The sequence below is a fragment of the Centruroides sculpturatus genome, unplaced genomic scaffold, assembly GCF_000671375.1.
Source record: "Centruroides sculpturatus isolate CEXI.00-Female unplaced genomic scaffold, Cexi_2.0 scaffold186, whole genome shotgun sequence".
Lineage (NCBI taxonomy): Eukaryota > Metazoa > Arthropoda > Arachnida > Scorpiones > Buthidae > Centruroides > Centruroides sculpturatus.
In genome coordinates, this window is record NW_019384354.1 from 277902 (window position 1) to 296677 (window position 18776).

The window sequence follows — 18776 nt, forward strand, 5'->3', positions numbered from 1 at the left end:
GTAAGTGCAGTTGTTTGAGATAGATGTACATTACAAACCATTTTATTTTATAAATTTATTTATTATCCATTTTATAATTTTATATGAACAATAGAAATAAATGTTTTGATCATATATTATAGTAATTAATTTTAGTATTATTCTCAGATGTATTAAACTGTAAGTAAAGGACAGGTAATTATAGAAAAGAAAATTAAATACCAATAAAAAAAATTAACTAATAACTAATATTTACCAGTTTTTTTTTAACATAACCACTGCATCTGTTTAGTCTGTTTTTACAATTTCCAGCTTATATTAGAAAGATTATAACAATACTTAACATATAAACAAAATTAATGTTGTAACATTTTAAAAGTTACTAAAATATTCTGTGAGATCACGCTAAGGGCTAAACAATCGGGGCGTTGAGACCCGCTCATGGGGTCTTAAGATGGCTTTTAATATAGATATGTCGCCTGAATCTTTTGACTTGTTTGACCATCAGAACTGACACCAGATAGGGATGAGATTTGCATCCTATCACTCGTTTACGATATAAGTTTAAATAGGAGGGTTTGTTCTATCGAGTGGAGGAGTTGTGTTCAAGTCGTAGCAGGGTGAATAGTCTGTACTTAATCAGTCAAACTAATTAACCAACAAATAAAAGGTTTACTAATATAAAAGATAGCAATAATGAGATACAATATAATACTACAAATACAAGTTTACATGATCAAGTTTAACCCTATTTACACCTCTAATCCGAGAATATATTGATAATAAGAGAGGGAGAGTTTACAGATATCAAACATACTACCTCGAATATTGATTGGTTGGTAGTCTTTTTCTGTAGCTTTGAACTCATAGAGGAGGACAATGAATTAATGGAAACTATCTTCTTATTTGGCAGCGCACAAAGTTAAATCTTTAGACTCTTCTATGATGCTATAGCCTGTTCAGAATATGATGAAATGTGTCTCCTATGGCAAGTTCAACTTATGATGAACTGCCTGTCATCTGTGTGGCAAATATTGGATTTCTATTGACTGCCTAGATGGCGGGAAAATCACCCCTTATCAAAATTTCTGGCCAATAGCGTTAAAGGATTTACAGTTGCTAATGGGATGTGCGGGGACGTACAGGAGGGTTAGCCACCCAGATGGCTGTCAAAGTTGTAGATAAGGTCTTGTAAGAAGGGAAGTTGATTTTCTTCTTTTGTAGAAGTGTTGAATGTGTGTTCTTTTTTGGTAAACAAGTAAAAAAAAACTAAATATATTTTCCACGCTAATTAACTAATAAAATCCTGATTCTCACAATTGTCCATTTTATAATATTATTGATTATAGTTGATATACATTAATTTTGTTTAATACAGAATTTTTTTATTACAATAAAGCCTGTCCAAAATAGAAACCTGCCTAAATGGAAAAAAATGTTCAGAATAAAGCAGATTTTTATGTTAAATGTTACTAAATGCTGAAAACTTGTCCAATGTAAAAATGGAAAAAATATTTTAGGATACAAAGAATGAAAAAGTGATGAAAAAGTTTCTAAAATTTTGAGCGTCTTCTATGTGCAGTTTGTTGATTAATGATGAACAAGCTTCAGTTTTTATTACAACATTGTACTTGGTATTCATTGTCTTACCCAGCACATTCTATGGTGAGGATGGATTTTTACATTCTAAAATTGTGTACATAATGATAGCCATTCTATGTTGTTCCCATTTTATCATCAGCTGAGTCAATAGACACTTGCTAAACAAGTGAATATGACTTTGAGAGTTGTTAGAATCTCATTCTCAGCAGAACTAGAGTAAAACAATTCTCGGGTGGACTCGCAGCTTAAGGATGCTATTTAAACTAATTTTTTAAATGTTTGGGTAATTTTTTCTTTTTTAATAGAATGTTCTTTGGACTCTCCTTCCTTTCATCTTTTCTGCACAAAATTCCTAATAGTATTAAATTGATTTTTTTCCATCTTGTCATGTGTTAATACTATATTATATTCTTCATTTGAATGGTTATTCAAAATTGTCAAAAACAGACCTTTCAAAAATATGTATGAAAAAGTCCAAATTGCACAACTCCTAATTTTGCCAATTCTTGTAATTCTAAATTGACAATGTTGCTGCCATCAGAGTTTACAGTAGTTTTGCTTTAAAGTTTTTAATTGCTTAATAGATATTTATGTTTTGTACTTTTCTAATAGGATATGTAGTTTTTTATTAAAATAAATTTATAAGTTAATGCAAAACCACACTTAAAATAGTGTTTATTCACCTTTTATTATTTACATACATTTATTCTATTTTTTATTGAAATTTATATAGTTAAAAAATAGTTACATTAAAGTTACATAAACATTACAACACTTGCAAACTATAAATATATATTTTTAAATTTACACAATTTATTTTGTTGCTATGACAATTGGAATCCTTAAGTTGGATATTTATCACATTCTTATAAATTTATAAATAATATTTTTTAATGCAATATACATATTTATGCACACACATGCATGTGAATGCTAAAAATATTTGTCAAGCCTATTTTTCTATTTAGGAGGAAAATATTTTATGCAATAAATATCTAAATATTTTAATCGAAAATGAGAACAATAATATTGAGCTCTAATTAAATATTAATAGTGTAATTTGATAGTATCTTAATATCTCGACAACTTATATCGTAATTTTTCAAGCAGTTATCAATAAATTGATATAAATATAAAAGTGACTGAATAAAATTAAAAGGTTTGTCAAATTTTGATTTATTTTAAGATCTATTTAATATTACATGCTTATATTTTTGTCAATTGATGAATAATTCAGTATTTTCATTCTACCAAATATATTTTTCCATCTGCTGATATTTCATTTTTCAAATTTTATTCTGAAGGCTACAGAGAATTTATATATTTAAATAAACAAGTAGATAATTAATTATATATTATTAGTAACTTTTCAAAATATTTCATAAAAATATTGTGATTTAATATTGCTGATATTTGAAATAAAGAATTTGTTTGAATTACTAATGATTAATTGATTAATTTCAGATGTGAATTTTTTGTTAGAATTGCAGATTAGTCAGCAAAAATACTTTGATGCTATAAATGTATGTTATTTTTATATATATTATCTATATAAGTAAATATCATTATTTCTGTTAAATTGATTTTATTTTATTTCTATTTTAATATTTTAACATTATTTGTAAAATAATAAATATTTTATTTAGCAATCAATAATAGAAAATATTTATTAAGAAATTAAAACTTTATTATTTATTATTTAATAAAAATAAAGCTATTTGCAATTTAATTACATTGCATTAAGGTGATGAAATACTATTATTTTTTGATGATGAAATTGAGAATACTTTCATCATTTGAAGTATCTCTTGTTTATAATAAATTTTATATTGAACATTATAATATATAAGTATAATTTAAGTATGTTTCATTTTAAATTTTATTCAGACATTATCACTTTGTTAATTTTCATTAATGTTTTATTAATTTAATTGAGTAAAACTAAAAACTTGGCTGCTGATATTTTATATTTTAATGTAAAAAATTTACATTAAAATATAAAATAGATAAATATACTGAAACTACAAAATGTCATCATTTTTTATCATTCAAAACACCAGCAACAGGCCACAATGGTTTTCACTTATGGAAATAACTTTTTATTTGAGACTACATATCCACAAAAAAATCCAAAATGAATAAAAATGTCCTCTGGTGATTATGCCAAAATCAAATTCACAATACTGTTGAGTAAAGTTAAAAATTTGGCTGACTAATTACATTAAAATATATAATATGTAAATATATTGAAGCTATAAAATATCTTCGTTTTCTGTTGTTCACAACACCAGAGGACATTTTTAACCATTTTTCATTTCTTTGTGGAGGCATAGCCTCAAATAAAAGGTTATCTCCTTAAGTGGAAATGGTTTTGGACTGTCACTGGTGTTGTAAATGATGGAAAATGAAGACTATAATTGTTGATCAATAAAAAAAATATTTTTATTGATCAACAATTTTCAATTGATCAATTGAAATTGATAATTTTGATTGATAAAATAAATTGATTTTTATTGATCAAATTTATCAAAATAAAATTGATTTTTATTGATCAAACAATTTTCAAAAAAAAAATAAATTTTTTTTTTGAAAATGAAGACATTTTGTAGCTTCAATATATTTTATATTTTAATTAATTTCATTATTATAACAATAATAATTAAGTTTCTAGATTATTTTTCAGCGATATTTTGAGCTTATATAAACAATGTAATTTTGCCTAAAGATTGTAGTTAGGCTGTCATTTTGTAACTAGAATTAGATTTTGATATTTAATTCTAATAATTCAAAATTTGACGGAGAGTCAAGGAGATATATAAACATAATAGTTTACAGTTATTGGTTGTGGTATTAACCTATGTATAATAGTAAATAATCTAGATAGATGGATATATGTCTGGAAACAGACTTCACAGAAATTTGGGTAGTGCAATTAGTAATGCATCTGTGCGGTAAGTAGTAATTGGATTTGTGTCCTACTCAAAGCTAAGCTTTTTCTTCCAAAATTTTTTAACATATTCAAATTAATGTTAAAAACATTAGTACAAGATAATGGCTTAACTATCACTTTCAAGTCATTTTATGTTTATTTTAAGTTAACTGAACTGAAGATTTAGATTTTTGATTAACTATAGAAGGGTGATAACTAATTGAAATCAAATATGTTAAATTGTCATAGATGGTACAATTAAAACTACTCATCTAACTATGGTATTTATACAATTATTAAAATATAATTTTAATTTTTCTATTTATGGATATCATCTAAGCATTAGTGTAAAAATTTCTCAATTATCATATTTTATAAATTAAAAAAAAATTTTTTTAGGGTTATAACAGAATTTGAGGAAAACATTGTATTGCCAGATATATAAATATGATTAATGTTACAAATTATCTTTATTAATAATACATTCATTACATTGTCAATAAATCAACTACATCACTGGAAAAGAGTAGGAACAGCAAATCAAAACAATTTTTTTGAATAAAGTCAGTGTGTGATATGACTCACATATTTATTACTTCTTAGATTATGTATGAATGATGTAAACAACTATATTCACTGAGAAATATCAATATTATGTTTGCATTTCAGTTGCAAATAGTTATTAAGCTTATTTTTTGTTAATTAAACATCAAATTGGGAGTTAAACAAATATATGCTGAAAAATGTTCCTATGAGAAAAAAGATAAAAATATACTAAATTAGTAATAATAAAATAATATGAATATGTTATTTACATTATTATTTAGAGTTAATTAGTTATTAAGTTTAGAATAACAATTAATTTTTAAAAATGAATTGATGCTATCAATATTGGTTGAATTTTCAGAAAGGTTAATCGGGAGCTATAATAAATTAATTTCATTGAATGATTTAAAAGTTTTTTAATTCTTTATATTTTAAAGATGAATATTATTTTATTTATTTAGATATTAAGAAAACATTGTGGTGTTACACTAATATCAAAAACAACTAATAAAGAAGTATCTTTGGAAGATGGGCTTCAAGATGTTGAATAGTAATTATTATTTATTAATTTTTCTAATGGCTATATGGCAAATCTACATGTTATATACAGGGTATTGAGAAAATATTTATCAGAATTAAAATAATTTCATTAAAATATTCATTATTTTAGAGGCATATTATAGAAATATACAAATTATGAGTCTTTTTTGTATGTTCTTAATATACTAACAGAAACACACTAAAATTAATACTTGAGTAAAAGAAAGAAAGTTTATTTTTCTGTATTTAACTTTATACTTATTGATAAGGAATAGAAAATACCTGTTTTTATATTTTATGAATATAGAACTCATTTTGGAGATCATCCTTTTTATCAAAGCAAAGTTATTGGCATGACTTTGACCTTAAATTTCCTACACAGTAGAATCTGCTTACCATAATCACTTTGGAATTGCCTATACTGATAGTATTAAGCAGAGTAAGTAAATATGATTACAATTAATAGATTCTACTGCATTTATTATACAGTAGAACCTTGATTATCTAAGTCTCAATTAACTGAGGTTTTACATTATCCAAAGTAAACCTTTAAGTGAATACACTTCTTTTCTTATACAGTGGGTGATTGGTTAATGAACAGTTTGGACTGTGAACAAATCAAACAACAAACACATGTTCAAATAATGAACACCTCACAGAACAAACACAAGAAGAAGCAATGTAAAATAATGAATACCAATTGGTCTTCCCTTATCTCCAGGTGACAATTCGAAACATTTTGGAGTACGGGAGACGTTGACATCGACGCTCAACCTGATACTAATTGGATAGTATTCTTCCAAACTTTGAAATGCTCCCTTATAATTCCAACCTTTTATTTACCTTTTTAACAAAGAATTTTTTATAATCTGTGAGACTGTTGGACACTCATTAAGTTTTGCATCTGTTTTTATTCTCAAAAAGTGAGAGTTTAACTGTCCCATCAGATATTCGTTAACATTTTAACACTAAATTTTGAATTTTGTTCAAGCTTCACATTTTTCTGCACTAGTTGATTTATGAATTTTCGTAAATGCTTTTCTGAACATTTTATTTAAAAAAAGAAACTGATAATATTATGGAGCCTAAAAAGAGTGGAATGTCAAGAACTGTGCTCATCATAGAACCAAGCATGAGGTAATAGCCAAGGGAGAAAGTGGGCAGAAGATGTCTGATGTTGCTAGGCAGTATGGCTTCAACAGGTCTACAGTAGGCACAATCTTAGTTAAGCAAAATATAATCAAGAAGCTCAAGTAGCTAAAGGCGTAATGAAAATTACATCTGAGAAACAAAGATGTGCCATCCATGATAAAATGGAGAGATTGTTTTTAATTTAGATAAAAGAAAGGGAAATGAAAATAGATGTAACTAGTATGACTATCATTCAAGAGAAAGCTAGAGAAATTTTTGGAGAACTGAAGAAATAAACTCCACATTTGTCACATGAGGAAATATAATTTAAGGTGTTTTGAAGCATGCCAGTTCTCTTCAATGATGACATTAAAAATGTTTTGGAAAGAAAAATTTGATATTCTCAAAGCTATCAGACTCATTCAAAAGACTTGGTCAGAACTTATTCAATGACAGTTGAATTCTACTTGGTGAAAGCTGTATTCCTCCTGCATTCAGGGAGATGGAGATGATGTCCCTGAAATTATGGATGAAATTGTGACAACTGCTAGAGATCTCAAATTGGAGGTGAATGAAGATGACATTGAAGAGTTCATAATGAAACCTGAAACTGATTTGATGACAGATGAACTACAAGAACTCTTGAATGAAGAACCAAGAATCTCAGCAAGATGTGTTTTTTTTTCTGAAAAAAAAGATGAAAGAAGAACAATGTAGACATCTGCTATTAAAGATCTTTTGAAGAAGTGGAAAGATGTCAGAATAACAGTCTTAGAATGGCATTTAAACAAGGTTCACGATAATAGGTTTTTGAATCTCTACAATGACAATGCTATTAATTACTTCCAAAAAATCCTGAAGAGGAAAAAGAAATCAACATTGGACAGATTCTTTAACATCCCATAAATGGAAAAAAACACGACTGATAAAAATTTAAGACTGTGTATGTATATATTATTATTATCATTATTATTACAAATAAATAAATGTAGTAAGAAAGTATATAATTTTTTATTTTTTGGGGTCTCCAGAATGAATTAATCAAATTCCCATAAAAATTTATGGTAAATTGATAATTGGTTAACGATCAATTCAGGTAGCAAACATGGTCTTGTAACCAATTATGTTCATTAACCAATTATCCACTATATTATAATTTATAAAAGAATGTTTAAAATATTATTATGTATTACAAAATGAATTGTTTCTGTTACCTTTTATGATTTAACTTTAATGCAACATAAATCATTCATATTGAAGAGTGATAACTATGTTATGAATGATTTATATTTTTATTTTTGAAACTATATAATGCAATTTCCTAGATTTAGTTGGAGAACTTATGCTTTTATAGACATTTTTTTTTATTTACATCTTACCTGTTTTCAAATTTATTGTATGTTTTCTGATTTTATATGCATATAAGGCAAAACAGTTTTTTTACGATGATTGATTAAAATTTTTTCAAGATCACAAATGTCGAGTGTAGAGATTATTCTGATCCAATTTCCATTTTTCACTTTGTGAATGCAGAGAACTTGAGTCTATTAGAGAGGACAGTGGTTTATCCTTTCTCAAAGACTGTAATACCCCATTTGCACTGAACATTTCAATCTAGATTGTGACTAAGGTTGGTGACTATGCTGTGGTGTGATCTCTCTCAATCGTGATCAATTCAAGAGAGTTCTTGAAACTAGATCCAGTCATAAGAGAGATCCCACAATCCATGTGTGTGAAAAGAAACAAGATGGCTGCAGAACAAGAGGTTTCAAGAAAGTAGGCAATGGAATAAAAAACAGAAAACCAGCCACGTTGTTGAACTCTCGCAACTTATTCAAAGGCAGCATGAGGAAACGAGATGTTGACAATCAAATATTATGTTTATTAAAAGAACCAAATGACCTATTTTGCCAAAGTTTAAATTTACAAGAAGAGTTTAATGGTGTAATTGCTGCTCTTTTAAATAAGAACAATAATTAATAAAATCTGTATTAATCATTTTTGGTTTGTGTAAGTAAATAAGTCTTATCTTAGTTGTTAAAGTACATGGCAAGTGCATTTCTAATTTCTTGTGCTGATTGATCATATTCCTATACTACTGTGGAAGCAGAATTGACAGTATTGTCATGTTGCAGCTCATTTAGCCAATCGTCATGTATGTTATCATTTAGTTCTTCACATATGTTATGTAGGATGCAACAAGCCTGAACTAGGAATTATACATTATTTTGATTTAGTTCTAATCTTCTGCTGATGAATCTGAACCGTGCCTTTAAATGACCAAATGCATTTTCCACCACTCTTCTGGCTCGAGACAAATTGCTTTTTCTCATTGCTTTTTCTTAAATCAGCATTGTCAGGAAATGGCTTCATTAAGGTAAGCATAAGTGGAAATGCAGAGTCACAGTAGAGGTACATTAATAATAAAAGTACTCTAATAAAAGTACAGTTGACTCCCCTATAACATGGTAGATACATTCCACTTTATAAGAATTTCATGTTGTAGGAATCCTTAAATGTATGAACCAATCACAGCCTGTCACGTTTGTAGTTTACGGACTACGGCTGTTTGAAAGGTTTTCTTCCATAAAATTAATCGATTCTAGACTAATTTGACTCAACATTTCCAAAACACATATAATTTTTTGGGAATAATCCATATAAACTATGCTATAAACAAAAAATTGTAGGATTAGTTACCGAGTGTGCATTGTTTAACGACGCCATTGCTTAAGCTTGTTTTTGTCGTGGAGCAGCGCACCAAATGGTGAGCGCGTTTTTGATAAGTTATTTTTCTGCAAAAAAATTTGTTGAACTTTGGAGACATCATTAATAGAAATAATTTTTATGGCTGTTGAATAAGAAATGTTTTTTTCACAAGAAATGTATAAAATTACAGTACTGTATTAGACTTACAGTACCTAATTTATATACTGTACAGATGATAGTAAACTCAACTTACCCACCTAAACTCTCCGTAGTGTGTAAGTAGTTCGGCTGCTTGTCCACTATTCGTCCAGATTCGACCAATCCTGTCACAACACGAGTTGGTGATGACGTTTTACCGCATTTTACGAGTCTCTTTTAGCGTCTTTATACGAATACAGTCGCAATTTTTTTGCCGCAATATACAAATCCACATTATATGAACCTGCGTTATAGAGGGGTCAACTGTACTCTAATAAAAGTTGAGGTACATTAACCCCATTATATCTTTTCCTTAGTTCACTATACAAAGTGAACACATTTGATAGATTCCACTGTTTTGAAACACGTGGGAGTCATTCCTCCCAGGTGCACCAACATTGACATAGGTGAACTTGTATTTTGCATCACATATTGCCAGCAGTACAACACTATAAAAGTTTTTGTAGTTATAGTAATCAACTGCATGTTCCTTTGGTGGACTGACTTTAATATGAGTCCCATCAATTGCCCCAATACACTGCAGAAATTGCCATAAATTCTCAAATTCTTCAGCTTTTTTTTTTTTAACAACTCTTTTGTCGTTCCAGGAAACATTAGTTTTGAGTCTAGTTTTTCGATCAGCAGGCTGCAAAACTCATGCAATGTTTCGAAAACTGATGTCTTGCCTACTCCAAATAAGTTTACAATACTCCAAAATTTCGCTGTGGAAGACAGTGTGTATAGAGCTGTTGAAGTTCTCTTATCCAGTAGAATGCATTTCCTGTAGTTTGTATCTAGGCACTGCATTTCCTTAAGGATTGCACACAGAAAATGGAATGTTTCTTGAAAAACCTGGAAATTCTCCTTCCATTTTGCTGGAATCCATGCTTTACAACAGTTGTTTACCAGCCACTGCCTTTTGGATATGACTAACAACTTGGTGAGGCACAATTCTGCAATACATTACATAGCAACATCTTAATGTCTTGGTTCCTCTTCTTCATACTACAACATATGTTGAGCAAATGACTTAAATGATTTCTGTATACAGTCAATTAATCTGCATCAATGTCCTAATTTAATCAAATTGTTCTTTCAATCACCATAACCATGTATTTCTATTAATAGGACTTATTATACTGGTGTATAGAATTATAGCAACACAGTCACACAGATTAAAATTGGTTTATTTATGATTACCTGGACACATACAATTTGTGTTTCGGACTTGTATGTCCCTCCTCAGCAGGTATTTAACAAACAATTTCTAAAATTTAAACAATAAACAAACTTAGTATCCCGACAATAATTTTTAAAATTCTAAAATTGACAATAATAAATTATAAATCCATACTATTTTGTTGTTGTTTCTTTCTATTCCATTTATTCTCCAATAATTTATTCCAATTACGATTAATATTAATTTTAAATTATTCCTGTATAAAACCGATAATTATTACATTAAATACTGTCATTCTATATTAATTTTAACAAATTTATACTTTTAATACTAATTCAAACTTACATTTCTTTTCGTTGTTCTTCACTTTCACTTAGTGAAAGTGAAGAACATTGATTATATTTATTTATATTTTTGATTATATTAATATGTTCGTACAACTGTCGTTTATAATTATTTTCTTCTTTTTTTCTTATTTTAACAGATTTTAATATTATTTCACATCCTGTTGAATTGCAGTGTTCTGCTACGGCTGAATTTGCATGATTTCCACGTATTGCTCTGATATGTTCTTTTAATCTTATCTTTAATTTTCTTTTTGTCTCTTCAATATATGTTTTTTCTGGATTACAATTGCAATTAAACGAATATACTACACCTTTTTCTTCCATTATATCATTTTTTTCCTCATTTCTATAACATAGATGTTTTTCCGTTATATTGACTTTTTCTGGTATTATATTAATTTTCTTATCTAATAATTTTTTGACTCTCAAAAACTTTTGGGATATACCTTATTTTCACAAATTTTTTCTCTTTATCTATTAATTTTTTTGATTGCTTCTTGTTTTCTGTATCTTTAACCCATTTATTTAACAATGTTTTTGGATAATCATTTAAAATGAACATTTTGATAATATCATCTATTTCTTTTTCTTGTGTTTCTATCTCAGATGTTCGTTGTCTTATTTTACTTAAATACATTTTAAATATATTATATTTCATATTAATAGGTATAATTGATTTATAATTAATTGTTTTAGCAATCTGCATAGGTTTTACATATTTTTTATAAATTAATTTATCTTCTTTTCTTATAATTGTTATATCTAAATAATTAATGCTATTTTGTTTTTCTTTTTCTAATTCAAATTTAATATTTTCTTTTATTTCATTAGCTTTATTTATAATTGTTTTTTCATCTGTCTTTCTTTTATCAAATATTATAATACAATCATCTACATACCTGCTATAAAATTCTATTCCTTCTATATTTCTAATCTGTTCATCTATTTGTATCATTGATATTTCTGCCAGTTTTGGACCTATGCAATAATTTATTATTGTCAATTTTAGAATTTTAAAAATTATTGTCGGGAAACTAAGTTTGTTTATTGTTTAAATTTTAGAAATTGTTTGTTAAATACCTGCTGAGGAGGGACATACAAGTCCGAAACACAAATTGTATGTGTCCAGGTAATCATAAATAAACCAATTTTAATCTGTGTGACTGTGTTGCTATAATTTTATACACCAGTATAATAAGTCCTATTAATAGAAATACATGGTTATGGTGATTGAAAGAACAATCTGTTTACAGTCATTTGATTGCAGATGTCTATTAACTTTGCTGCATATAGGCCTACCAGTAACACATCATCGTTATCAGCTTACATTTTGTTTGTTGGTGTTAGTGACCAGTGCTGTTGCCTACTTCTAGTGGAACTACCCCAAAGGCACTTTTGTTTTACCCTAAATTATCCTAAACTGAGGAATCTAAACTCGACTAAACTCGACCATCATCTAGCTCATGCTTGGATTAAAAAAAAATAAGACGAATGATTCTATGTCGCAGATCCCTGTACTATTATCATGAAATAATAATCAGAACAATTCTTAATTCATTGTTTTTAAAAAATCTTAATAACTAAAGATGTCTTAGGATTTTTAGGTTTTATCAGAGGTATTAATTCACATCTGATAAGGAGATAATTGATGTTTTAGTTTGGTAATCCCAATTTGACAAACAAGAGAAATCTCACCTGGTCTTTAAATAATCATAAAATATATTCATAAGTCTGATGAATGCAATTATTTAAACTTAATACTTAATTTTAATTAATTCACTTTCAACATGTATTGTGTATCTTTTAGCTGAAGATAAAAAAATTAATTAATTAAGCCATTCACTTGATTGACCATTACTCTAGAAATGGCAGCACCGTTTATGATTTATCGCGTAGTTATGTCAATTTTATCATTGTGTGCAATAGTCAGTTCTTCTCAAGCGGATTGTCTGTGTGAACAGCTTGACGTTTGACTGCCAACAGTTACAATCCAGATTGTGGGTAACTCAAGATTGAAGTGAGTTGTGGATTGTGTGCAAACACAGTATAATGCTTTAATCTCTGAAAACTCACTCCATCTCTGTTGTTAATGACTAAATTGTTTTTACCCATCAGGCTACAAGAGAAACTTGTATAGAAAAACTAGTCTAACAACTTTTCAATTAGCTGACATTGTGTTTAAAGAGTTAAAGGAAGAATTATATCAATTCATTTTCCAAGCAAGCTTTATTTTTATTCTAAGACTGGATAACTTTTCCAGATATGTAAGAAACATCATATGTAGTTAAATTTAATATTATTTAATTCATGATGTATTCAAAATATATGTTTATGTAATAATTTATATGTTAATCTTTTCGATTTTAGTTCTTCCCTTGTAACTGCGCTTATCAATATAATGTAAATAAATGTTTTTGACTTGATTTGAATTTGTTGTATGCTCTCCTGTTCCTTCCGTTATCAACTTAATAGAATATGAATGCTATAATAAATTTGAAAACTGATTTAAAGAGTTCTTCAACTACATTAAAGGAGTATTAAAAATGTTATAATTTAATCAAATGTTAAAAATGTTATTCATAATTGTGCATTATTTTGTTATGTCATGTTACTATTATTATAAGGGGTGTTCAATAACTAGTCCAGGAGCACAGCGCTAAGCAGAAAATTTGCATGAGAATGTGCAGTGCACCAAAGTGACACCACCATATAATACAAACATCTGTAGCGTCAGTCATTTGTTTGAGTGATTTTGTTGGACAATGGAAGTCTCTAAAGTTGAACAGCGTGGAGTAATCAGGCTCCTTGTTATGGAAGGTCACAGACCCATTGCAATTCATCTGTGAATGCATCAGGTGTACCGTGTTTCCCCGAAAATAAGACATCCGCAGAAAATAAGACCTAGTGCATTTTTTAGAGCAAAAATTAATATAAGAAACTGTCTTATTTTCGGGGAAACACGGTATGTCCATAAACCCTAAGCCTTGCCCAGGTGAAGGTGTGGGCCAAAAAATTTCAGGATTTTCAAGTATGAAGGATGACCAATGATTGGGACATCCGCAGAATGCAGCCACACCACAAATGCACAAATGGTGGAAGACTTGGTGCTAGTGAACAAATGAATAATTGCATATTGCAGCTGCAATACACTTGAGTGTTGATACTGTGCACAGTGTTGAAACTCAAAAGGGCACTTAAAGGCAATGATTTTCTTCAGACACTGAAGTATAAGATGCTGTCTGACATTGGCTCCACCAGTGTCCTGCTACATTCTTCAAACGGGCATAACTAGGCTGGTGTCACAATGGGATAAGTCCCTTAATAATCAGGGCAATTATTGATGAAATAAATTTTCTATTTCATGCTGTTGCATTTGGCTGGTTATTTATTGAACACCCTTTATATAATCATTAAGTTTTTTGATGTGTTTTATCATTGTTTTGTTTTTTCATTTCACAGCTGTAATGTTCCAGATGTTTTGCCAATTGACCTTCAAATTAAGTTGGTAGTTTGTTTGATACATAGTAAAGGATTGCATCTAGTTCCAGTAAGTTCAAAAAATAGATATTTAAATTTAATTTATTTTAAAAAATATGATCTGATCATCTAGTTTCATAAACATCAATGGAAGAAATAACTTAATTTGAAAAACCTATTAATTTTTTTATTAATAGCTATAATTTTTATCATTTAATTCATCTGAATAATTTAAATCTGAGAGATGATATAAGATGAAATATCATTGAAATTTGATTTGAACATAGGAAATAAAAAGTTTTTTTGAACTGATTTTATTGAATTGAAAGAATTAAAAGAAAAAAGATAATATGTTAAATATTTCTAACACATGAATGGCTAGATGTCCAAACAGCAAAGACTTCAGTTTATTACTATTGTAGAATCTGGGTTCAAATCTGGATTGGATTTTAAAAAGCATTAATAATGATTTGACCTAAATATGTCAGGTGCTGTCATACATTATAAACCTTTTTTTCTCAGGATCTTTGAATGCATGATGAGCACAAAAAAAGATTTTCTTGATGCTTTCTATAATTTTTCTTACTAAATAAGTTTACTTTGTAAAACTAAATCAAATAGCATAATTTCCTTATTTCTAATTATATATATAATAATTAGAAATAAATCTTTGAAATTCTATAAATAAAATTTTTTTTATCATATTCATTTTTGTATAATTTTTTTGATTTTCTTAAGTTAATCATAAACCATTTTATATTGTACTGTATATGGAAATTTATTAATAGACTGATACAAGTCTATTAATAATCTGATACTGTATCTCCTTGACTAAGTAGACTGATACAAATAGATGATATATCTAAAAATGTTAGTTATTTCATTGCATTAATTACAGATATAAATAATTTATTTATTTTTATCATGTACATATATCATAATAAAAATAGAAAAATTAGTTTGGGCCAAATAATATATATATATTTTAGTATTTATATTTTCTATTTATTTTATGATTAAATATAAGTGGCATTAGTAAATATTAGTTATCTTTGTATATTAAATAAATTAGGCATTAACAGAGCCATTAAAACAAGAAAATCCAGAAGAAGTAGGTGATCTTTATTTAGATATTGCAGAAGCATACATGCAAGCCAAAGAATATGCTCATGCCATTCCAATATTATCTCTTCTTGTTAATTCTGAAAATTATAACATGGTAAGTAAAGAATGAAAACGAGTATCTTAAAAATTTCCTATTCTTATCTTAAATATTTCCATTTTCAGGCAGCTGTCTGGCTTAGATATGGAGAGTGTCTTAATGCTGTTAATGAAAAAGAAAAAGCAACTGAAGTCTACAAAAAAGTAGTAGAAATGGCACCTTGTCATATAGGTGCTAGGTTTTCACTTTCAAATCTATTAAAACAATCTGGTAAAACACAAGAAGCTATTACTGCATTAAAACAATGCAAGTTGTATTTTTGTATACTTTAAATTTATATTTAACAAAAACATGATTAATGAGAAAGGAATTATTTTTAATGTCAATATTCAGATAATATTTATTTTTAATTTTAGGTTATGAAGAAGGTCAGAAAGATGTTGCAATTGTAAGTATTTATTTTAAAAGTTCTTAATCTATCAATCTTAATTAAAACCTGAAAGTACAGTATTAATTGCTGAAGATTAATATGATTATTTATTTATTTGTTGGAAAATAGCATTCCTGGAATTAATCTATTTTCCAAGAATGCATTAATTTATGAGGACATATTACATTTAGTTCTGTTTAGGTTGTATTAGTTTTATAAATTAACTTACTAGTATATTTATTTATTTATTTATTGNTTTTTCACAAGAAATGTATAAAATTGCAGTACTGTATTAGACTTACAGTACCTAATTTATATACAGTACAGATGATAGTAAACTCAACTTACCCACCTAAACTCTCCGTAGTGTGTAAGTAGTTCGGCTGCTTGTCCACTATTCGTCCAGATTCGACCAATCCTGTCACAACACGAGTCGGTGATGACGTTTTACCGCATTTTACGAGTCTCTTTTAGCGTCTTTATACGAATACAGTCGCAATTTTTTTGCCGCAATATACAAATCCACATTATATGAACCTGCGTTATAGAGGGGTCAACTGTACTCTAATAAAAGTTGAGGTACATTAACCCCATTATATCTTTTCCTTAGTTCACTATACAAAGTGAACACATTTGATAGATTCCACTGTTTTGAAACACGTGGGAGTCATTCCTCCCAGGTGCACCAACATTGACATAGGTGAACTTGTATTTTGCATCACATATTGCCAGCAGTACAACACTATAAAAGTTTTTGTAGTTATAGTAATCAACTGCATGTTCCTTTGGTGGACTGACTTTAATATGAGTCCCATCAATTGCCCCAATACACTGCAGAAATTGCCATAAATTCTCAAATTCTTCAGCTTTTTTTTTTTTAACAACTCTTTTGTCGTTCCAGGAAACATTAGTTTTGAGTCTAGTTTTTCGATCAGCAGGCTGCAAAACTCATGCAATGTTTCGAAAACTGATGTCTTGCCTACTCCAAATAAGTTTACAATACTCCAAAATTTCGCTGTGGAAGACAGTGTGTATAGAGCTGTTGAAGTTCTCTTATCCAGTAGAATGCATTTCCTGTAGTTTGTATCTAGGCACTGCATTTCCTTAAGGATTGCACACAGAAAATGGAATGTTTCTTGAAAAACCTGGAAATTCTCCTTCCATTTTGCTGGAATCCATGCTTTACAACAGTTGTTTACCAGCCACTGCCTTTTGGATATGACTAACAACTTGGTGAGGCACAATTCTGCAATACATTACATAGCAACATCTTAATGTCTTGGTTCCTCTTCTTCATACTACAACATATGTTGAGCAAATGACTTAAATGATTTCTGTATACAGTCAATTAATCTGCATCAATGTCCTAATTTAATCAAATTGTTCTTTCAATCACCATAACCATGTATTTCTATTAATAGGACTTATTATACTGGTGTATAGAATTATAGCAACACAGTCACACAGATTAAAATTGGTTTATTTATGATTACCTGGACACATACAATTTGTGTTTCGGACTTGTATGTCCCTCCTCAGCAGGTATTTAACAAACAATTTCTAAAATTTAAACAATAAACAAACTTAGTATCCCGACAATAATTTTTAAAATTCTAAAATTGACAATAATAAATTATAAATCCATACTATTTTGTTGTTGTTTCTTTCTATTCCATTTATTCTCCAATAATTTATTCCAATTACGATTAATATTAATTTTAAATTATTCCTGTATAAAACCGATAATTATTACATTAAATACTGTCATTCTATATTAATTTTAACAAATTTATACTTTTAATACTAATTCAAACTTACATTTCTTTTCGTTGTTCTTCACTTTCACTTAGTGAAAGTGAAGAACATTGATTATATTTATTTATATTTTTGATTATATTAATATGTTCGTACAACTGTCGTTTATAATTATTTTCTTCTTTTTTTCTTATTTTAACAGATTTTAATATTATTTCACATCCTGTTGAATTGCAGTGTTCTGCTACGGCTGAATTTGCATGATTTCCACGTATTGCTCTGATATGTTCTTTTAATCTTATCTTTAATTTTCTTTTTGTCTCTCCAATATATGTTTTTTCTGGATTACAATTGCAATTAAACGAATACACTACACCTTTTTCTTCCATTATATCATTTTTTCCCTCGTGTTTATAACATAGATATTTCTTCGTTGTATTGACTTTTTCTGGTATTATATTAATTTTCTTATCTAATAATTTTTTGACTCTTTCATATACTTTTGGGATATATCTTATTTTTACAAATTTTTTCTCTTTATCTATTAATTTTTTCGGTTGCTTATTGTTTTCTATATTTTTAACCCATTTAATTAACAATGTTTTCGGATAATCATTTAAGATAAACATTTTGATAATATCATTTACTTCTTTTTCCTGTGTTTCTATTTCAGTTGTTCGTTGTCTTATTTTATTGATATACATTTTAAATATATTATATTTCATATTAATCGGTATAATTGATTTATAATTAATTGTTTTTGGAATCTGCATAGGTTTTACATATTTTTT

At 28.0% G+C, this 18776-nt stretch overlaps 1 protein-coding gene across 1 annotated transcript in view; it reads left to right on the forward strand.

Moving 5' to 3' along the window:
* The window catches only part of LOC111639331 (general transcription factor 3C polypeptide 3-like), a 68713-nt gene that overhangs the window by 32073 nt on the left and 17864 nt on the right, over window positions 1-18776 (forward strand). Inside the window, 6 exon segments of the mRNA XM_023385191.1 lie at window positions 3046-3104; window positions 5518-5606; window positions 14621-14708; window positions 15711-15857; window positions 15926-16106; window positions 16217-16248. Coding sequence (XP_023240959.1) covers window positions 3046-3104; window positions 5518-5606; window positions 14621-14708; window positions 15711-15857; window positions 15926-16106; window positions 16217-16248 — 596 coding nt within the window.